Source organism: Cheilinus undulatus, linkage group 1 (assembly GCF_018320785.1).
Source record: "Cheilinus undulatus linkage group 1, ASM1832078v1, whole genome shotgun sequence".
Classification (NCBI taxonomy): Eukaryota; Metazoa; Chordata; class Actinopteri; order Labriformes; family Labridae; genus Cheilinus; species Cheilinus undulatus.
The window spans coordinates 21026228-21050327 of record NC_054865.1 but is presented as its reverse complement, the minus strand read 5'-3'; the positions used below and the strand labels follow the sequence as shown (position 1 = coordinate 21050327).

At 40.1% G+C, this 24100-nt stretch overlaps 1 protein-coding gene across 2 annotated transcripts in view; it reads right to left on the bottom strand.

The window, feature by feature from the left end:
• Positions 1-252: 252 nt before the first annotated feature.
• The window catches only part of cdh8 (cadherin 8), a 173778-nt gene continuing 149930 nt past the window's right edge, over positions 253-24100 (bottom strand). The window contains exons 8-12 of one of the 2 annotated variants that reach the window (XM_041787257.1): positions 14457-14593; positions 10141-10262; positions 9347-9464; positions 4520-4771; positions 253-2219 (exon numbers count right to left, since the gene is read on the bottom strand). In XM_041787257.1, the coding sequence (XP_041643191.1) occupies positions 1726-2219; positions 4520-4771; positions 9347-9464; positions 10141-10262; positions 14457-14593 (1123 nt within the window). In that variant the 3' untranslated portion in view covers positions 253-1725. The remainder of the gene's footprint in view (positions 2220-4519; positions 4772-9346; positions 9465-10140; positions 10263-14456; positions 14594-24100) is intronic. The other variant, XM_041787264.1, reaches the window with a different exon arrangement.

Below are 24100 nucleotides of genomic sequence, written 5' to 3'. Positions count from 1 at the left end.
TTTAACATGATGTTTTTTTTTCTTTATCAACACAATCTTCTGGTCTGTGACTTCTAAAAAAGAAAAGAAAACCACACAATTCAGCAATATTTATAAAAATATATTTCACAAAGTAGGAAACAATACAGGGTATCTTAGATTACAGTACAGGGAGTAAATAATTGAACATACACATTTATAAGCATTAAAGCACAGTAGAAAATATGATCTGCATGTAGGACTATTCCATATATATTGTTTAGTCTACCGAGAACTGCCATAATACTGTATCAGTACAAACTGAGTATGCACGCAGCTGTAGTGCCATTGAAATTATCATTATGTGCAAGAGCTAACGTGCAGAGACAAAACCTACCACCTCATTGAAAGCTAATGACGTTAGCAGTAACTCTATGTACAGTACAAGTCTTTTTTATTGGTATCATACAGTGTAAGCGGACTATGCACATGGTCTGCGTTTGAGTCTTAATTTTGATGCAATCTTTGTTTCCTAAATGAGATTGGATGTTTGGTAGGAGTCCTGTACTCAGTTATCAATTGGATGATTGTGCTCAGAGACTGTCAGTAGCTCAAAATTATGTTGAGATATTCTACACTGATTAGCAAGTGTCAGAAATGCCCCATTCCTGCAGTCCCAATTTATCAGATCATCTGTATTGTCACGGTATCTTGGAGCTCTTTTGCCTGCTTACATCTAGTCTAAATCATCAACTGCAATAAATTCTTGATATGGTTTGGCTGTTATGAAACAGTGATCAAGTGGTTTGAAAAAACGGCATAACGTGAAATAATCTAAACACACTCACTTCAAATTGTCAGCACAGAAAAAAAATGAGTAAAGAACAGAAATACAAAAACTCATAGAACAATAATGAAGAATCAGCACTCTTGTCAAAAATCAGTAGATTACAAGTGTATTTAATGTTGCTTCTGTAAAAAGAAGGCCTCAGAGTTTCTACATTTCTCTTTTTTGTCTTCACTTCAGTCTTTTATAGGCTAGTAACACTTGCGACCCACACCTGTAGCGTGAAAATACAAAGAGTTGTATAAAGCAAGCCTTTCTGGGCTTCAGAGTTTATAAATGTGGCCACCAGAGAAGATATCAAATGATAACAAATTCACTTAAAGCCAATAATGGTTTGTCTTTTTGCTTTTTTTCTAATCATACATACATTCATCATTGTAATGTAGACCATATATTGCTTTTTCATTGTCATTCTGTTTTAGATCACTGCTCAGCTTGGAGGCCTTTCAGAGACGTGAAACAGCAGTTCCTCTGCAGCTTCTGAGGTCCAGCTTGCCGTCCATGGAGTACGATGTCCGCTCAAGCTTCAGAGCACCGGACGATATTTATTATTTCCTTTCATCTGGCCACTACCAGCAATCCCAGGGTTTTTCTGCTACTGGCAGTCACAGCAAATGACTAACACCCAAAATACTGCTAGACACTCCACAATGTAATCTAAGTTACACTCCACAAGAATCATAGATCTCCTAAGAAAGACATTGTTTGGCTCAACAATTACAATGCGCTTGAAGTAGTGGATGACGACTGCTATACCTCACTCTAAGAAGAATACAAAAAGGTGGCCTTCTTTGTTATCAATTGTTTTTTTTCTTTTTAAACACCAGTTTCTAAAAGCCAGCAAACCCCCTAGCGTTTAATACACAAGTATGTGGACAGAAAAAAAATCGGAAAAGTCTTGTTTTTTAAGATAGCAAAGGTCAGGTCTCACGGTCGCTCTCACCCACAGAGTAGAGCTCCCCAAGTCTTCTGAAACGTGGGCCCCACTCTCTGAGATAGTCATAGTTCTGGTCCGAGTCTGACGACGCCGTTTCCAGCGAGCTGAGGGATCCTGCAATGGATCCCCGACCCTCGTACCCATAGATCTGAATGGAGTCATAAGGCGGTGCAGTGGGGTCATTGTCTGCCTCGTGGAGTCGTACATTGATAAATTCATCTACATCCACTCCATTTGGGCCCGAGTGCTGTCCCGCCCGGGGCATAAACTGCAGATCGGGTTTGATGTCCTTGCGTGGCAGGTAGCCATTGATGCCATCAGGATTCTGCAGGGTTGCTATGTCAAAGGCCTCGGTGTCCTCCTCACCACCTCCTTCATCATCGTAGCGGATGATATTCTCCCTCACATCTTCGTCATCCTTTATTATCAACGGCTCATTCTTGTGTCTCCTCAGGGTCACAAATAGTACTACTATTACTGTCAGAAAAAAAAAGATGGAGGGAAAACAAGAGAGAAAGATAGCAGAAGTCGAGGTCAAGTTTTGTCTTGTGGATTTTTTTACACGTTGAATAATGGCAAACATTCTGCAATAATTCTAAAGAGTTTAATTTGTAGACATGTTCATAATTCAGCAAAATCCTCCCATATCTTTTGATGGAGAATTTTTTTTTGCAGTACATATTTTGCTTAAATTTAGTACAACTTAGCTTTGCCTTCAGGTTTGTAGAAGAAATATGCATTATTTGATTTTTTGTGCATTTTAATTTTGCATTATTTATTTGCAGGGTTATGCTGTTCATACATTTTTTTTCTAGTGGTGGGCGGCCAACAAGGCCTTCACCCCAGGCCCAGGCACTGTTAGAGTCATGAACTTTTATTTTATAGTGTTATGCATTATTTCATAAATACTTCGTAAATATTACTCAAATATCACTTGCATTGATTCATTATCTTAATCTGGTAGTTTCTCCCTCGGTGGCATGCCTTCCAGCACAGTTAATTTCAGTTACAGCTTCCATCCAATCAAATTTGGCCCCTGTGTCTGTCTGTTATTTTGGTTGAAACTACCTGGCCCTGCCTGCAGGATTTGGACTGAATCTCCTCTGCTATTAAAGTAAATTAGGGCAGCATTGTTCATTGTTATAATTTTCGACCAATCAGATTTTGACATAAGTTAAATCTTTCACATGTCAGGGCCTTCCAACAGGCATCACTGCATGTCAGAATTCAGTGTCTCCTGATTGGTCATTGGGCTATTGATTCTAAAACTAGCAAGTGATTAACCATAGCAGGAGGAATTCAAGTAAAACAGTTCATGTGAAGTTCTTTCAGGGTTTTGAGATTATTTTTAATTTTATGATTTTTACATAGCTATGCTTTTTTACACATAATGGCTGCGGGAGGAGAGGAAATGAATTTTTTCTCAGCAAAGCCATTTTTGAGAAGGACCTTTCTAGAAAAAGCATCATGGTTGGCTGACTCTACAGCTAGCCACCCTGACACAGCCTGGGAAAGATTTTCAGCTATGATGAAGGGTGCACTTGGCCCACACAGTCACAGAAAAGTTTCATATAACACTGCTTGGAATACATATTTTATTTCCAACTGATCGACTCGCTGAGGCAGAATCAGCATTAGCTAAGCAGGACACTGAAAAGCAACGATGATTTTAAAAACTATTGGGGGAGCCAAGAACCAATTTAGGAGCAGCTTTGGTAGTGTAGATATATCAGTCCAGGTGTACTTTTGAAAGTGCAGCACCATGTGATTTAAACACAGCAGTTTAGCTGTAATGTGCAGACGTCTGTTGGACTGTCTTGTTTTGGTTTTATGGCATTTTAGAACCAATGGGTGGTTATTAGGGATGTTCCCAGGCATCCATCACCCCATTCGGCTAAATGCTCAATTAAATTTCATTAAACCAACTAGTCTAAAGAGGAGAAAATACATTAAAAAAGTCAAATTCCTCACAGGGTCACTGTGTCAGTAGGTATTATTTGAGCCTTATATACTCTGTACAACATGGCTAACATTAGCAGCTACCTCTGAAAGCCTATGTTCATCTTTGCAGGTTCATATAGTTCTTTGATATTTGGCCTGTTTTCACTTCAGTTGAGTAGTAATACCAATTTATTTCCATCTACTACTTAATAGACTGTCATATCATGCTGTTCCTACTGCATGCTAACTGCTAAGCTTCTCATATTTACATCAGATGAAGTGCAGAGGGAAAGCTCAGACAGGAAGGCAGCAGTCATTAACTGAAGCTACAGTGGCCTCAAGTTGAGGGAGGTTCATTACAGTTAAAAAGAGCATTATAGACAGAAAAAAAGATAGGTAATCAGTTTAACAGACTCATAAATCTCACGCCAGCTCATTTGATAAATGAATTTAACCGTACACATCCGTGGTGGTTATACTGTATTTCTTCTCATAAAGACTGGAGTCAAACTGCAGCAGGGTTCATGTTCCACATGAACAAATAAGGGCCGTACCCCCTTTTTTAGGCGGGGTATGATAAAGGATTAACATCTCCATTGCCTAGCATTATTTGAAACAGCACAGCTTTCAGTGCTTTCAAACAGGATCCTATTTTAAAACAGAGCAGCTTTTCTTTTCTTTTCACTTATTTTGATTGCACAGATTTTGCTGTTTTTAAATTGATACTTTTTTTAGCAGTGGCAGCTGCATTAAAGTTGTTGTTGTTGTTGTCTAGTTGTCTAGTCAGCAACCATAAAACAAAACCACCATGGTAATAGTAAAAAAGAACACCTCACCTAGCAGGAGTATAATGCAGGCTAAGATGGCGATGAGTGCTCCCATGCTCAGGCCGATAGGTAAGACATATGCCTCCACATTGCAAGACTGGACCGCCCCATCCTTACTGCACCCACAGACTCGTATAGTCAAGGTGTTGGTGCTGCTCATCGGTGGATTCCCATTGTCGGTCACAATGATTGGCAGGAAGTACATCTCCTGCTTCTGCCGTCGGAATGTATTGTGCCTGGCCAGAACGCTGATTGAATTGTCTGTCAGAGAGAGAGTGTTAAAACCAGAGATGAATTTTTGCAAGTTGTGTGAAAAAGCCATTATTATTATTCATGCTGGTAACAGACTGGAGTTCTATTATTAAATCGTGTGAAGATGAGTGCAGCATGAGGGTAAACTAATTTCACATCAATTGTCACTAGGCTTTCTAGCGCTATCAAATTCTAATGTTGTTGATAGATTTCAGTCATTTTTTCCCCTCAACAGTCCAATTTTGGAATTCATAAGGCAGGCAAGCTTGAGTTTGATGCCCCCTTTGAAAGCTGAAGAAATGAAGGGACCATGGCAGGCGACACTGACTTAGAAGATGGCACATGTCGACCCAGAAAGGTGCCAGCTGCTCTTTGATGACACTTCTGTGAAGCCGCCTGCTCATTAGCTGGCTCTCCTTGCCCCGCTCACATAATCAAACACTCGCAGTCCCATATGAAACTGCTCCTGCTGATGTTATGGAAAATGTACAAGAATTTCTGATAGTCTAACCTTTGCCTCTTTGCTTCTTGGAGCACTGGAGGGAGAGGGGGAACAAGAACTGGTGATGAACACTTCAGGGCCATGTTGAAACATTCGCGTTGACAGAGCAAACTTAATCAAAAGATGGAAGGCTTCATGATAGAATTATTTGCTTTGCATGATCCGTAATTGATGTGAACATATGCTCAGATTTATTTTCTTATGAGTGCTGCTGCAAAGTGGAACGCTGTGCTTTGTGAGCACCAACATGTCCGCCTTCATTTGGATCATTCAGCAGTACGCAGTGAGTGTGCAAGTATACAGCGCTGAAGTAAACCATCAGGGCGTGTCCTCGTAAACAGGTCATTTCCATTTTCTTGGCAACTATTGATGGTAAAAATAGAATTAAACATCCTCTGCCCGTCAGCTCATCCTCAGAAAAAGACTGCAGATTGAAAGAGAAAGACAGCTGTGCTGATAACCTTCAAATAGATCACCTCACTGAATTACAAGACTGCTTTTTTTTTATCTTATATAGACATTAGGATGTAGTACTGTATACTGAACCAGCACAGCTATCTCAGAGATTCATTGCCAAAACAAAAAAAGTCCATTTGACTAAAAACAAATGGATATGGAGGAGGTTCTAAATAATAGCAATGAAGAGCCAATAACAGCCTGAAAACTTCCTGTATTTTTTAATTCTTTTTTCCATTCCTTATGAGGCACAGCCTTGATGATAAATGCCTCTCTGGCAAGACTGAGATAACGCACAGTAGAAAAAAATAATGGTGGAAGCAACGAAGGTAAGGTTTGAAATATGTAATGTCTTTCATTTTACTCACTTTTGGCAAGTTTAGAGCAAAATTCCCACAACACTTACAAAAAATGATCTAGCTATTAATGGAACAAGCTGATTTTGATTTGTGCAAAATAATCATAGAGTATTATTAAGTATTCAGAGTGAATACTAGAGTTCAACAGCCATACAAGCAAACGTATGCAGCTCACCTATGTCCTAACAGCATGAGTGTCACATATTGCCTTGCATCATGTAGCATCACACACTTCCTGTCCACTCTGTATTCATTAAATATTTACATCTCTGTTCTATGAATTTAAATCCCTCTTGTCAATAGTATGACATCTCATGCTTTTATTTTGAAGGTGGAGAAACAGCAGCGTGGTGCTTTGTAATGATGAGTGCTTGTCAGCATTGCACTGTCAAAAGCTTTGCCTCAATGTTAACACAGGTCATAGCACAGATATTTAAATCCAAATTATTTATTCACCACTATCTCTATTCTGTGAAACAAGCGAACACACTCTGTTAAGAGAGAAAAGTCAAATCAATTTTGATAAACTCTTCTTAACACTCTTAACACTCCCAGCACCATGATAATCTCTCTTACACCTCCCTCTTCATCCATGTCTGCTCGGAAAAAGGGCACCAGGATAAAATATATTATGCCAAGTTGTGTTGCATTGTTTGTTGGCTGTTAGGGCACTTTAATAAGACACATTGCTAACTAGCATCACACAACACCTTTAAATGTAGAAGAAGGATTAACGCTAACATTTAACAAGAAGTCCAATGTCATTTATTCTTTAAAAAAAGAGTATAGACCTTTTTTTTACACTGATATGACACTGCTTCTCGAAAAATAATCGTTCACTGTCTTTGTACTTTTACATTAAACCATATAATGTTATAATACTGGAGTCCCAGTGTGGGATTATACATTGCGTTTCAAAAAACACAAAGGGTACATAGAAAAAAACAGTGCCAGCTTCACATGTATGCATGCACAATGTGTTGGTATAACATTAGTATCAGGAAAAAGCCACAAGAATCTCAGGTTTGACTGTTGCAAAGTTAAAGAGATGAGACAAGCCTTTTCTTAACATCATACTTTTACCCTTATACATGGCTTTTGCTATACATACGGACTTTGCCTTTGAACTATCATCCGTTGCCTTCATCTTTTGTTCAGAATTGTTAAGGCAACCGCTGTAGATGTAATCATAACTGTATCAATGCGCAACAGATTTTGAGCTTCCAGCTTCCTTGCAGCGGATTCACACGAGATGAGATTTTACGAGAATTACAAGGCTCGTGACCAAAACTGCCTTCAATGGAAACACATTCAAAGCACAATTGTACTTAGTTGAAATTTAAGAAATATCACTTTCATTTTGTGAAAAACTGTAATGGAAACCCAGCTAGTGATGCAGGGAAAACATACAGGTTCTGAATCGCAAAAGGATTGTGCTGTTTTTGTGGCCAGTACATGCAACCTGCACTGCCAAGCACAGTGTCCTTGGTACATCTGTTCCATTTGTATGAATATAAATCAAGAACAGTCAAAAAAAGTAGAGAAAAATTGCCCAATTCTAAGTCATGTTGCAAATACTGTCTAATAAGAAAGACCAGCATGACTGACCACAGGCAGATGCACTTCTTAATGCCATTAAGGCCTATGTATTAAAGAGGCGTAACACCCCCACCCCCCCACTTACTAACTTTCTTGCTGTTTTGCTAAATAAACGTTTTATATAGACCATATCTGTTTTAGTAAAAACTTTTTTTTGTGATTAATGACAGTAGATCTGGCCTTGTGGATCTGGCCCTGAGTGTATTAGTAAGGGTGCAGTTTATTGCTCACAAGTTAAATTTTACATTTGCCCAAGGAAAATTGAATAATTTGTTAACACAGTCCTGAGGAGTCTGTAAAATCTCAGCAGAATTTAGTTTTGGCAGTGTGGCAAATGTTTGTTGTCTCAATTACTGAGAAAGAGAAGCTGTGCTCTGCTGCAGCTCCGCCTCTGAACACAGAGTTGTCAGACTGTTCAATAACTTGTATGCAGTTGGTCAGTGCCGTGGACATATTCCACAGCATGGACAACCCCTAACCTCTCCACTGTTCAATCCCTACAATTAGACTCATCATCGCAAACAAAAGCCGCACACAGAGGCTCACCGGAGTCTGAGGCTCTTCACTGAAGTGTCTCCCACTGCTGCCGATTCAGATAGAAATAGTCACTGAAGTGCTGGGGGATACGCTGCAGTGGTGCTTCTTTTCTCTGCTTGGAATTTTCAATATCATACACAAGTGGTTGGTGTGGTATGCAGTCGAAAGAGCAGAACCACAACACATATTTACTTTCCTTTCAGGCTATGGAGGAAAAAAGTATTGGTTGTTTGGACTGGTGCAGAGCTGTGCTTTTAGTGGTGAAACATTTGTACTGAGGTGTTTTATCTGTTTCCCCAGCTTAAAAGTCCTCTTTACAAAAAAATATGTGCATGTCATAGCACAACAGTTATATTAAAGCCTCTGCCTGTTATATCACCATCAGTTTTTCATTTTTGATGATTTTCTCCCCTTTATGTATTGCTTAATGTGTCAAAAACACGAATCAAGGCCATTTTTGCGTCTCCTATGACAGACACAGACTTCTCTTTCCTCTGCCTGCACATGCACCTGTTTCAGAAGTATCTTTTTTATTTTTCTCTAAGAATGGTTAGTCTTTTTGATGACCTGTTTTTTATGGGCTCTCTCCTCCTTCAGAGAGAGGCTGCAGTACGTTAGCCTGCAGCCTCTGCTACGCAACAGAAGGCTAGTACCATATGAGGATTTTCTGCCCCGAGCTGAAGACATTACACAATGTCATCATGAACACCGCCTGTTCAGAGGCAGCTATGCAACAGAGGCAGGAGACGAAGAGTGGGATAAAGATGGGGGAAAAACGGCAAATAAACCAATCAGAGTATTTAGCAAATAAATGTAGCACCATCTGCCATGCGGCAACAGCTCCTGAGAAGTCACCCTACATTGAGCTGCGAGACTACCAGAGGAAGCCATTTGGATCCCATTCATTTAGCTTCCATCAAAATGCACTGGGGAGTAAAGAAGAAGCTGGTGTCCAGACAATTTCACATCTGCTAATTGTGAGCTACACTGATTCACCAGATTTCTTCTGCAGTTCAACTAGCATGCCGCAGGTTAGCGATTAGACTGGAAAGCCATTGGAGAAATTCAGAGACACTTCAATCATCCTGCTGCAGAACACTTACTCTGCTCTGATACCTTTTTCATACTCACCATTGTTGTTCTGGATGGTGAAATTGGGGTTGTTGAGCATCTCAGGGATGAGACGGTAGTGAAAGTAGTGGCCCTGGATGGGGTCATCTTTGTCCACAGCGCTGACAATCTGAATCAGCTGTGTTGGAAACATGAAGATACAAAGAGGAGAGCTCAGAGTCATTAAAGGAGGCAGTCCATTCATTACTCTGTTTTTGCCTTGGTCTAACACTGGCTGGATCACACCTGATGAAATATATGCCCTATTCATTCCTGGATTTTAGGATTATTATCAATGAGGTCCTGTCTCGTCTGGCACACTTTCCGGCTCCTGGTTCTATCTGTTAATCTGTCACCACAGGTCTTATCGTGCTGTACGTCTTTATGATTGATTGGAAATTAGAATTCAAGCCCTGCAGGACAGTTTCTCTTTTTCCCGTCCTCTCCTTTCAATAAAGCTCCCCATTGTACGCACACAGGCCTCCTGAATAGGGTCGATTGATGAGAGGGAGAATGCTAAGTACTTGTCCAGGGTTTTGGCTGGGGGAAGCAGTGTGCCATCTGGAGGAGGACATGAAAGACAGTCTTGAATTATGATCCATTCTGATCAATCCTGACTGCTCTCATTTCCCCTTTGCTCGGTGCACACTGTGTCAAGGGAGGGCCGTTGCAGGGAAAAAGAGACCGCACTCCCACCTCTGTAGTTTCACAGTGAAATAAATAGGCTATAATTCATTGTGGCCAATCATTACAAGGGAGGAGAGAGAGAGAGAGATGGATCAGCGCTTTGATGAATGAGCCACTTCTTTCCTTACCTGCCCAGGTTTTCCATTTTCACACACAACGGCCTCATTTTCAGTGGCGAATTCAGGAGCGTTGTCGTTAATGTCCATCACTCGGATAGCCACAATCGCCCTCGATATCTGACTGTGGTTTCCTGATAGATAGGTAGACAGACAGACAGACGGATAGATAGATAGATAGATAGATAGATAGATAGATAGATAGATAGATAGATAGATAGATAGATAGATAGATAGATAGATAGATAGAAGGGAAAGAGATGAGACAAATAGAATCAATGCCAGCTAAAATTGAAAACTGGAAAACAAAACGAAGGCTACGCATGAAATCCCAGGTAATTTCTGTGACCTAGTTTTAATTTCCTTTATTTTCAATCTTTATTCCTCCCTTCATTTCCTGAGCTGATGGGAGGACAGATGAGGAACCACATCAATCCACATTTCAGCTGCTATCAGCCATGCAAAGCAGGATTCTAGGCAACACAAAAGAGGAAGAAAAATCACATTCAAAGTGCTTTTGAAAATCCCCTGTACACTGTAATGTTTAAAACATGAAGGTTAAAACATGCATATTAATGAGCCATTGGAAACTCAAGTCTAGAAAGACAATAAAGGCAGTTTAATTAGATTAGATTTGATTGGAATTATTCATCACTGGTAATTGACAGCTCCTTTCGAGAGTCCCGTAATCGGTTGTTTTTAATAATCTGCAGTGCAAATGTCAACTTTTAAAATAATTATCCATTTAAATGGCCAGAAGAGGGCTTTGTCAATCTGGCCAGTGATACTGGTTTGTTTTTAGTTTTGCATTATGAAGAACTGATTTATTCTTGGAGTCATACATGAAGATAATAACAGTGCTTAAAGAACATTGCATTGCCTTGCTATAAGAGGCATGGCTATTAAAAAAATTAGACCAACACTGTAACACAACTTTTATTTTAAATAAACATTTTTCAGCATCTGTCTCTTTCAGTCTCCTCCCCTTCTGCATTAACACACACTGCTACATTCAGGTCCACTGATCAGAAATAGGGCTTTTTTGGACAGTTGTCTCACAACCTCTGTGGTTCTTTTCTTAACGTCCGACAGAAAACATGTTCCTTTGAGCAGAGATTTGATCTTAGGAAAAGTCACACAGATAGGTGAAAATGGAGGGTGATCGAACACTGTGGTTTATTCTTAGGACAGTAACTACTTTACTGAGAGTGCAGTGTGAGCTGGCGTGTTGTCCTGGTGAAGAATGAAACCAGTTCTCCACTATTGTGCTCTCTTCCTTCTGACATTTTATCCCACTGTTTCTAGAACCTGTTTGTAAGAGTGTTGATTCACCGTTGACCCTTCTGGAACCCACTCCTTCAAAATGATACCCTTAATGTCAGTGAAAAAAACATCATGGCCTTGAATTTGGTCTTGCTTTCTTCATCCTTGTGACGATGCATTGACTGCTGTTTTGTCTCTGGATCATTTTGGAAGATCCAAGTTTCATCACATGTAATCACTCCTTTAGAAAAAAAAAAGCTTCCTTCAATTTATTCCAAAATGCCTCCTGATCAGGAGTCAGATATTTTTTGGACAACTTTGGTACACACTTTCATCATGCTCAAACTCTCATGCAAAATTAACCAAACTGTCTCTTTATCAGTTGAGACCATTTCTGCTTCTTGTACTGAATCGGGGACTATTTTGAACAATTTGTTCATTTTGTTGAATGTTTTCAAAAACTTTTGACGTTTATGGACGCCCACAACATTTATGGTCTTGGACATCCTCTCTGCCCTCACAAAATCTTTTGTGCCATTCAAACACATGTGCATGTGACATGCAGTGTTCCCCATACACTTCAGTTAATGTAGTAAAAGAATGGCTGCAGCTTTACTTCAATTTCACAAAAAAATCAAGATAATGCGTTACTCAGCTTTTAAGCTAATCATTTTTGGATGTTTGGTAAAAACATGTGCACTTAACCTGTAGCTAGCAGTGAACTAAAGGGACCCCTTATTGGAGAATTACAGCAGTTGTGTGTGAAAACCCGACCTTTAATATATAACACTCAGTGTGACTGTGAACCACATAGTTTTATTCTCATAGGCGCAGTCTCATCATTTAATGGTAGGAATGGGGAGTGATAAGTTTTAATTAATATCAATGCCATTATTGGTTCTTCTTGTCGACTGAATTCTTTATCAATTTCTTCCTGTGAATTTTCTTTTTGGAACAAAAGGTTTTCTCTGTTAACAACTTAATTTTTCTTGAGCATTTGTCTCTCTGAACACTGAACAAGATGTATGCCCTGTTCTTAATTTCCATCCCTATTTAAAGCCAAACGTCATGTTGTATTGTATCGTATCCTTTTAAGAGTGCCTTTCTAAAAATTTTTTTTTTACATTCGGTTAATTGCATTAGTTTAAAAAGATACATTTTCACTTTAATATTGACCTAATAATGACTTTTAATGACTTGGACCGAAATGTTTTGAGTTTTACTGACTAAAACTAGATGAACAAAGAGAGGGTAAAAACTATCATATTGTGACTAAAATCTTGAAACATTTCAAGCAAAGGCTTAAACTGGACTGATTATGGCTGCCAAACTGAAACATATTTTCCTCTTTGTACTTTTTTAGTAAGACTATTTTGACGTAGTTTGTTTTTTCTGTGCTACAATAAAAAACACAAAGTTGCAAGTGCAGAGCTGGTCTCTCTGTAGATATAAAGAACATGTTTTTTTTTAAAAAGTGAAAACTACTGTTTTTTCCCTTTTTTTCATCTGATTCTATTTTGATGAAAACACGCTTGAGGAGGTTATTTTCAATTTCTGCCAATAAATCTGCCAATAAATCCCCCAAACCACAGCATCCCTACATTTGAGGGGATTTATTAGCAGAACCTTCAGATAGTATTGTAAAAATTCAACAAATGGTACAGGGACAGACGTGTCCTTGAATTAAATTTTTGTTGAAGATGAACTTTTAAACTGTTCATTTTACTTGTTTTCTATTCATTTAAAGTCTTAACATAAAGCAGAGGAAAGGGCAGCTAAGAAACTTGAAGGCCACAGACAGCCATTAGATGGGTTAAAAAAGAGGTACTCAGTGAAGAGAGAGGAAATTGACAGTCTGATAGACAGTGATAGATGGATTAGGGCGGAGGGATACATAGCCCTCTCCCTGCAAAAGTGACTTTCCCCCAGCAGCAGCAGACAGGGAATGGAATCTGATTAGTCAGATGTCAACTGGTGCGAGGCAGCAGAACGCGCCTCCGTTTGGGTGGCAAATGGCATCGGGACAGAACTGGGAACACATCTATTTCTCTTCACGCCAGAGAACACACCGGCTTCCCCTCCCCATCCGTGAAGAATAGCAAAACTGCCATATTTATTTTGGCAAATTCCTATTAGGTGTTCTCTGAGATGCCACTATCTCGAGCCACAGTTACCTTGCCAAGAGGCATGAAAATGCGCTTTAAATGTACGGGTGCAAGAAAATGACAAGGCAACCGGCTTATCAAATGAGACACATTCAATTCCTCCAACGGGCTGCTTCGATGGCGGGGTTTGTCTGTGCTGTGCGGCCAAAACATTATGACAGTGCTTGTGCTTTCATTTGTTCTGACAATTAATGTGTGTTTCCTTTGATTAAGGAAAGAAAGGAAGAGATAGAGGATGAGACAGAGAAAGGAAAGGATGGAGAGATAGAGCGGAAGAGGATGGAGAAAAGAAACTTACAAGCTGTGTCAATTTCTATTCCAATAGCTTTAAGGGGTACATTAAGCTTTATCACAACGTACAGCCCCCCGAAACAATCTGTATGCAAATAAAGCCTTACATATGGTTTGAGCTGTTTGTAGCTCTGCCGGCAAGATTTTCTACGTAGTCAGTGAGTTTTGCGGTTCGCAGATGTTCTTTAATCTGTAATGGATGCTGGCGTTGGAGCAATCCACTCTGGAGCATGCCTTTAAAAGTGTTTATTTGATACGTCTTAATGTTCTTGCACTTCCACAAATTGACTACTGAGCTGTTTAATTCAATCAAAACTCAGCAAATCAACGTATTTAATGCCTCTGTGGATTCAAATGCTAATTGTTTGTGGCATATTCTGGGAGCGATTAAAAGCACGGCTCTAATCTTAGACGGTGGATTGTGAGAAGCAGGTCAGTGATTCCTTTGATGGAGAAAAGCCATGAAGTTGCTCTCTTGTACGTGTATTCCTACATTGCTCAGTTTGTCAAACCTGCATGCCAATGAACAACTAATAGTATAATACTGATTCAAAAATAAGGAATTACTATTCATGTGGAGCAATGCTCACAGCAGGAGAGGTTACTTACTGACTTCTGTAGCCGTTACAGTAATGTTGTGCCACATGTCTGTCTCCCGGTCCAAAGGTCTGGCCAATGTGATCTTCCCATCGTCCACGTTGATGTTGAACTGCCTCTCCAGATCTGTGTGCCGGTCAATGAAGTACCTGCAAAGACAATCAGTCACCAAAAATATGAGTTTAACTCTCTGGGGCCTTTTTGTGTATCCTGGCTAACACCACCCTATCCATCAGGAGCAAACCTGTAGATTAATGCACGTGTAAAACAGTAACCAATCAATTATTATTATCAGAGGAATAATTACAGCTTTCACATGAGCACTGGGGGGCATTGAAGCCCTCTAATGTCCAAGAAGCACACCCCTCCCCCAGTCACAGCGACCTGCAAAAAAAAGACTGTTATGTCAGGGTGAGAGATGGGGTTTTGTTAACCCTGTTTGGGATCTGTCAACACTCAATTGCCCCCAAAGGCTTTGCATTAATGAGTTAGGAGCGCATTGTGGCACACAAGAGCTCTAACGGCACAGGGAGGGGGGATAATGAGTGTAATGGAGATGAAGCATCCATGAGCCTGTTATGTGTGACCTTGTCTGATCTTAGGCAAAATGATTGTGTTTGCTTTTTCAACCACTAGCTGTTTAAGGTCAACAAAGCAGTGCACTTTTAAATTAATCTAACTTGGGTTCACAAAATAAATGAAGCTGCAGAAGTGTACAAGTTCATGGATTTATTACATATCTGTAGAGTTAATGGATACCTCAGAGTACCAGATTTTTTATCACAAAGATAGCAGATCTGGAAAAGGGCATCTTTGTAAACTGCATATGGTGATAGATACAAACGTGTTATATTGAATTGAATTGAATTTATGAAAGGATAACCACTTGTGATGCAGCATCTCATTTTCGAGGGAGTCCCAAAAACACAGATACAACATACAACATAAACAACAGAATTACAAGACAAACGATAGATACTGCAATGAAAAATATCTCACTCACCCAATCCCACCCACTTCTTCTACCTTTAGATGTACCAAATCTTTAGAAACAGTGACCGAGATGATTGATAGGTTCACAGTAACAGTACAAACAATTAGATGATTCATAATCAGTCAGTTGCTATGCAAATCAGTCAAAGAAGCATCATATACAAATGAAAAACATGAGCATGTTGGTTTAAGATATGAAAATAAAGAAATCCTGAAGCAGTGGAAAGAGTTGATTGTTTTCAGCAGGGAAGATTATTCCAGTCAGATGGAGCTGTAACTGAATGAGTTGCAACCAATTTCTTCAAAAATTCTGGGGTCGGAAAAAGAGAAATACTGTAAATGTCAGAGGGAAAAAAATAGATCTGCATGGAGTGATTCTTCTTAATGGGGGACAATTAAAGTGAACACATGAAAACAATAGGGCTCAACAATGTGTTTCCAGAAGTAAAAATCCAATTCCTTTTCTCCATAGCGGATTTTATTAGCAGCCATATTATCAGAAGTATCCCAGTTAGACTTTTCACAAGCTACTAGAGTGTGAAACGGTGACATATGCTCCTTTAGAAGGTAAAAGTTTGTAAGATTTTATTCACTAGCCAAGAAAAGTTTATTTGCAAATTCTACAATACCCACAACCCTTGGGACTCATAGCAACGTCTCTGATTGGTGGGGTCATGGAAATGCCTACAGAGTTTGCACTCAAAGGCTATCAATGATGACAACAATTATTGCCGTCACAGTATGAAGCAATATGTAATTACACAAACTACAACATATTACTGCATTATTATTCAAAATGTAAACATTAGTCTAGAAAAGGGGGGGCATATATGGACTAAAATCTTGAACAGCTGTTATTACCACCAAGTGAAATGAATCAAAATGGATTGTGGGATACACAGTTCCTTCCACCTTGTGAAGAAATATGTGCAATATCTTGTACCTCTGTTTTCAAACACCACATTTGTACCACATCAAATGTTTTATAGTTACGAGTTCTCAGGTAGCTGTTTAGCTTGGTTCATGCATTAAAAGTGTGGTAAGGATTTTGAGAAATATATGTGGGATCTGAAGGGCTTATTTCACTTCCAGAACCAGAGCTCACATTTTTTAGGCTTTTCTAGCAAAAATAGGTATCCCTGGGTTGTCCACAATCCTCCCGGAATCAGAAAAATCCCCCCATCACTGCTGATGTGACAAAACAATATAGTGAACAGCATGAGTTGCTGGCAGCAGAAACAAATAAATTGATGATGAAAAGATGTACAATGTTGGAGTTACTGGTTTGAATTTAACCTTCAAATGCCCCGGAAGGTCAGGCTCTAAAGAAAAGCCTCCATAAGGGCAACAAAGGCATGGATAGCACTGTAAGAACGGCATAGTTGAGGCCTTCTAGAGGGAAAAAAAACAGAGCTATGACTTGCAAAGCTCCCGTCTAAACCATTTGGGCCCGGTTAGAAAGTGACAGGACCAATCAGCGACGAGGGGCAGTACTTTCAGGTGTGGCAAAGTCATGATGGAAGCAAGCAGCAACAAGAGGCCGGTGTCGTTAAGGCGGAAGACATTAGCATAAATGCTGCAAAAGCACCAGTTTTATCAGAACTTGACAACAGCAGTGAGTTGTTTTCTTTTCAAAAACGACAAAAGTCATGTACTGACATGTCTACAGTCGCCATGGTTCGCGTTATGCAGTTCTACATGGAGTTTATTCCTTGGTAGCTGTGCACGCGCACCTCGGTAGTGGTAGTGTTTTGTTGCTCTGATTGGCCTGTAAAGATGTGACAGACAGAATGTTCATCCAATCAACCTCCAAGTTTTTTTTCAAAGGCTCTGCCCTTACCCAAATGCTATATATCGAAGGTTTTTCAGTTGGATGGGTAAAATAAATCCATCTGGCGTGTCAGTTTAGGTTATCTACGCTAATGAAGAAAAACATACTCAAGCTTCTAACTCATAAAGACATTCAACAATCAGGGAACATAAGTGTGAACAATTTAATAGTTAAAACAGCTTCATTAACCTTTTTTAGACTCCTTGCAATCTTCTGATGAACAAGCTAATGAAATGTCTCAGGGAGATATTTGTATATGAGGCCCTGTTTCTCTGAAGCCTGATCTGTTTCAAATACAGTTATGTAAGGTTAGGTAAAGGCTTTTATTGCACATAAAAAGCCCACAAACTGTCTCTAAAATATCAGTACGGAAGCACATCAAAAACATGTGAAATATATAGAAGGATCTAAAAGATCTTCAGTTGACTGTTTCTTTTGGATGTGTGTATTTCACAGATGGGCATCCGGATTAGAAATCTTCTGGTTTGGTCCACTTACACAAATATCACAAAAAAAAAAAAAAAAAAAAAAAAAAAAAAAAACTCAGAAAAAAATATGTCCTGCTGAATTCTGTCCATATCTTTTTCAAACATACCAACACTTTTGTACTTCCTTTTGTAAACTTATTCCTGCACAGTTGTTAAACTTTCCCTAGCCCTGATTTTTTTCCCCTCTTTGACCCTTCCTGTGAAGGAACTGACTTCTGGAGACATGTACATTCTTAGAAATACACTTGCAAGACATAAAACTCCTCTGAAAAAAAGGGAAAAAAACTCCAGCAGCAGGCATGAAATTGGAAAGCACATAAAAGAGAATTTTCCGATGCTACTCGAAGCTGTGAAATCTCTCTCTCATGTTGCAACGCAAGCATCGCCAATTCTAGGGACAAGCCCACACAAAACAGGCTAAAAAAAGAATCTGTCATTGTGGGTCATCTTTGGTTTTCATTTGTCATTATGTGTGACTGCCACAAACATCCTACTCCTGCAAAACAGGACGGCAGTGACTCACGTGAGCAAATCATGCCGTGTTGTGCACAAGTGTTTCCATGGGACAAACTGTTCCTGTTCCCACTGCACTCTCACAGTCTCCATACTCTCTGTACAGTCAGAAAGTGTTTTTTCTTCCTCCATCCAGCTGGGTTTCAGGCTATTCCTAATCCAATCCCCCTATCCAATTCTCTGCAGGCCCCTTCCCCACACAGGCATCCCTCGGCCACCAGTCACCCTGTTCACCCTGTTTCTCTCCCTCCCTCACCCTAGGTCTTGTACCATCTTGCAGAGGAGCCACTCATCCCTATCAGTCTGGACCTGTTTGTGGGGACCCTACAGTGTCTATATGAGAGAGAGAAAAGAGCGTGAGGAGGATGGAAAGCGAATACAGAAGGAGCACAACAACAACAATTTATATGAAGGAGGATGCTGCTTATACAAGAATGGGAGGAAATGAAATAAATAAACCACTGGCCCAGATTCCAATTGTTGGGGAGATGTACCGAGCCGTGACATTTCCATTTTTGAGATGAAATGGTGTAAAATCCTCTAGACGCCGGGCTGGGAGAGGTCCATGAGGACCCCCGTAGCCCCCTCCCCTCCCCCCATTCCCTCTCTTTTTCTATGTTGCCCTGCAGACGCAGAGCACTTTCAAGACAGGCAGACAGCAGCGAGCCACCTGGGAGCAGCCTCTCTCCTGCAGACTGAGTGGATCCCAGTCAAACTCTGACAGCCTCACGTGGAAGCAGGGAGACAGACCCTGAAATGTTCTGCCACCTGTCACTCAAACTGACAACGTGATGTGAAAAGAATTAAAAGCAAATAAAAAAATGATATCCAGCGTTATACGTGCACTGGGTCCCTGAGAGTGATGTGGGAATGCATGGGTGTGAGTCTTTATGTGTGTATTATCGTCTGCTCCTAGCTTTGCTTTACTTTCACAGGCTTCTAAACGGCTCTGACTGACCTCAGTCAGACATCAAACATCACATGGAGGCTGTTTGTGCCAAATATTCTAAAGCAGGGAGGCATTCTTTGAGCTGACGCAACAGACATCCAGCAAAACTCTAAATATAAAAAATCAAACCTAAAACGCTAATCAGAGAGCATCAGTGTGACAGAAGCTGTTGTGTGCAAGGGGAAGATAACGAGAAGCTGTAATCAGTAAGATCGTTATTCTTTTTTTTCCATTCATTTACGCTCCTTTGGTGCATTGATGTGGCGCGTCTGTGCAACATTACTCACAGCTCCCCTGTCAATCAAACAGTAGGACCAGGACATGTTCTCTGCGAACCTTTCAGTGGGTGGCAGTCTTTTGTCTCTTTAGCCGTGAAGGCTACCATAGCTCATACTAACTGCCCTATCACATCCTGCAAGTTAAAGAATTTCCTCCAGGCATGATGTGCAAAACCCTGCAGAAAGTGTGAAAGCTTTCATCAAATAAATGAACAATTATAGCGCTACTGCTTTCACAGCACAGCAAGACCTCTGTTTTTGTAGATTCTTCTTCAGCTTTGACTTCAACGCTTATATTTTGAGAGAAAAACAACAAATTAAATGTTCTTTTGAGTTGTTTGGAAACCTTGGAGTGTGTCCATACTGATCCAAACTTGGAAAACAACAACTGTGCCAATTATATGACGTACGACAAAAAAATAAATAAATAAATAAAAAATCATAGGTTGTGTCACTATTTTTTTTTTTGTTTAATAGATAAGAAATTTGTTTTATCTGAAAATACTTGCAAATGCAATGACCATATTTGGCAGCAATTACTGGAAGCACATTCAGCGTCAAATTTTTGTATGTGTTTGACAGACATTGGCTGTTCTTTTGTGCCATGTGCAGCACTTTGCTCAGCTACTGTTGTTTAAAATGTGCTTAAAAACAGCATCATTGATGTTTCAATCACTGATATTATACTAAAGTATAATCTATGTTTGGGCCAGCATGTTCCTCATCACAATGTGATGGGAGACAGTGGAGGAAGCTCTCTGAAGTCAGAGAAAATAACCCACATGGCATCATCGGGGTTATTTGGTGATGGAGCGACCCTTTGAAGTGAACAATCTGTTTGTGAGGGACAGACAAAGAGTGAAGTGTGCCTCTGAACCCTCAAGCTTCATCATTACCAGAGGCTCCAGACCAGAAAAAAGACAATTCAGATTCTGACAAATGTCTAAAAATCACATTATACCTTCCCGATGATTTCATTTCTTTTGGTAAAATAAATGTACCTACAGTATCTCTTGTTTACTTAAAACAACAATGCAGCGCAATCAGAAAGTATTCAGAGCTCCTTCTTTCAATCTTGTTGAGTTACAACCTGATAGAGTTGTTCAGATTTGTTTTTTCTCTCATTAAGCTATACTCATTACCCCACCATGGCACAATGAAAACCTTTTGGACATTCTTGCAAATTAAAAAAAAAAAAACAAAAAAAAACAAAAAACTGAAATTTCACATTCACATAAATATTCCGATTCTTTACTCAGTACTCCATTGAAACAACTTTGACAGCAATTACACCATTGAGTATTTTTGAATTTGACCCAACTAGCTTTGCACACCTGAGTTTGGGGATTTTCTGCCATTCTTCTTTGCAAATCCTCTCAAGGTTGGATGGGGACTGCCAGTGGACAGCCATTTTCAGGTCTCTCCAGAGATGCTGGATAGGGCTCAAGTCATGTGCAAGGCTCTGGCAGGATCACTCTAGGACATTCACAGATCTGTCCCTAAGCCTCTTCTGTGTTGTCTTGACTGTGTGCTTAAGGTCATTGTCATGTTGGAAAGATCTCTCAACCCTAACTGGTCTCCTCGTTACTGCTGCTGAGTAACACCCCCCAAGCACGATGCTGCTGCCACCATGCTTCATAGTTGGGATAGTTTTGACCAGTTGATGAGTGGTCCCTTGTTTCCTCCAGACATAACATTTCAAATTGAGGCCAAACAGATTCATCTTGGTTTCATCAGACCAGATAATCTTGTTTTTTTTTTCAGTCTGAGAGTCCTTTAGGTGTTTTATTTTGTTTATTTGTTGCAAACTCCAAGTGGGTTTTCATGTGTTTTGCAGTCCAGCCACTCTGCCATAAGGCCAAGATCACTGGAAAGCTGCAGTGATGGTTGTCCTTCTAGAACTTTGTTCCATCAAATGGGATCTCTGGAGCTCAATAAGAGTGACCATCAGGTTCTCCTCTCATGTCATGTAAAGACAACACTGAGCCTGTGTGAATTCCAAAGTATCTCTTTTTCCTGCCATAATGTCAATTAGACATTACTCATCAGCCTCATTCTAACCCCTCATTCACACAAAAAAAGACAGCTGCGCTGTGATTCTCTCACACTGCCTGTGTTATAGTCCAACGTTGGCGTGTCCCAGATGCACAACTCAGCTGATGTTACATGGCAGGTCTGTTTTCATCAACAGCTGCTGCTGAACTGTGTCAATCCATGTAGAGCAGGTCGACCCAAACAGGTAGAAAAACGCACAAAACATTGGTCAACTTAAAAATGAAACCCGAGGTATGGACTCCTATCAGTATATCATCACTATATTAACATTACCTCTCATCCTGTGGCGCAAGCAACAGGCCGTCAGGACATCAGTGGGTCACAGAGCTACGACAACACCACTGATGGGGAAAAGCTAACATTTGAGGTGGTAAATCTCAGAAATTACATGAACACACATTATTTGTAGCAAACATTAACCTTTTAATGTCCTGATGTAGTTATCCATGGCAGAAGCAATGAAATCATGGAACTATGTCAAAATGAAGGGCAAGTCAACACCCCAAAAGTAAAATAATCCACTGTTGTCATACTATTCCCACATGAACTCATAGTTTTCCAATGATCTCTGCCCTCTTGCTCAGGGATGCACTGCATTGCACAGTGCTCCAAACATGCTTTCAGTATGAGGGGTTACTCGCTTTCAGTTGGAACAAAACCGCTGCGCTGCAGAGTGTGGGGCAGCCATTGTACATGTAAATATTAAAGCCAGTGCTTTCAGTAGAAATACAATAAACTTACTGTACTGTGTGGGTCATGCAAACATAACAGTTAGGCTCTAGCTGGCACTAGTGCTAGGTAAGCACCATTCATAAATTAAAGGCCTAAAGGCTTCTGCACATCATTGTGTTTGTGTTTAAATATGGTGGCTGCTGGGTTTAATCACCATTAGGCTGTGAATGTGAGTGAGTGTGCTCATATGTGTGACAGAGTACTTGAATCAGTCAGAGGTAGAGGAGGTGAAAAGATCGAGAACATTTTTTTCTCTTGCAGAGAACAAAATGCCTCTGTGACATTCCTGCTTGTTATTAGGTCAGTAATTCCAGTGGGAGGATCACAGATGTAGAACTAATTTTTGCCATCCCCTGAATGCTGACCAGTCGAGTTTTAAAGCTACATTTTATTCAGGTTGGATCCCTGGCTGCTTCACTAGGAAGGTGATTTTCCTAGAAAGTTCAGAATAAATCATAACTAACAAAAACTAAAAATAAACGTGTCCTGTGAATATTGCAGTCTTGACATTTAATCCCCATTTATATTTCAGAAGCACCTCCTTAACATGACTGCTCGTATTACCGTATGCAGCATGTCGGCTGTCAGCAGTGCAAAAACAACATGAGCAAACCTGCAGAGAAAAAAAGCTTGACAGAATTCTATTAAGTTCTGCAATTTCCCTCAAAAAGAAATAAATAAGGCAGAAGAAACGATGTTAACCAAGCTTGTTTAAAATTTGAAGCCTGATTTCAGCAATGCTTGTCACAGCACAAATATTTTGGAATAAGCTACAGTCACAGCTTCTCAGTGAAATGCAGCAGTGGGTGACATAGAGCCATATAGTGACTGCCAGATGTCACATTGCGTTTTATTTGTGATCAGTCAGGTAGAAAACGAGAGAGCACAGGCTCCAGAGAGAGGCTGTACGGAGGGACTATTTCATGGAGTGCACCTGAAATGATGTTGGTTGGATGCATTAAGTACAGCTAAGGGGTTGTTTGTCTCCTGAGTACAGAGGACATGGCAGCCCACCAGAGCACTCGCCCCCGAGTGGTTTCGGCTCCGACCGGTTTAGTCTGGTCCAGCTGGAGGGGGGATTGAGGAGGAGAGCGATTCTAATCAAAGAGGTCGGCTTGAGAGCTCGTTCAGAGGTTGGTCAGGAGAGAATTCACACTAATGCTGCTATTACTGCTGCCACTCCAGCGCTATAGTATAGATCCAGCTACAGCTTTGTTACAAGGAGCTCCTTCTCTTTGTACTTTTAGAAAGATGAAGAATGAAAGACTGGGATGGAGGATGAAAATTGCAGGCTGACAAGTATAATTTACGAGAAATACGAGTGTAAAGATCAACAGGGGGCCTCTGTCACCGCTGACATGTTCAATAGTGTTTTCACTTTGTTCATCACCCATTTTATTTGAGTTTTATGGATTAAAAGTAACTAGATTTAATTCATATCATTTCCACATAAAAAAATTCCATTATATATAATAATTTTTGCCATTATATCTGCTTTGTTGATCAATCTGTTCAGATTGAGCGCAAGCTTTTTATGACTGAAAAGGTGTTTTCATCTTCTGCATGAGTTTTGCGAGAGTCACAGGGGGTGTTATTGTAGTGTGAGTTGGATGGCTTCAGGATTGAGTGATTAGCTCACATGTTGCCACAGGGGAGGTTGAGTTCTACTCTAAGCCAGTGCATGTAATAGCGACTAGCACTTAAGCGATTAGCAGTAGAAAAGCAGCAGTTTCATCAGAAATGTGCCACATTCCTTGATTAAAATAAGAGCAAAGAGCCACACTGTGAACTTTTCTTGGCCGATAAGATGTTTTTGT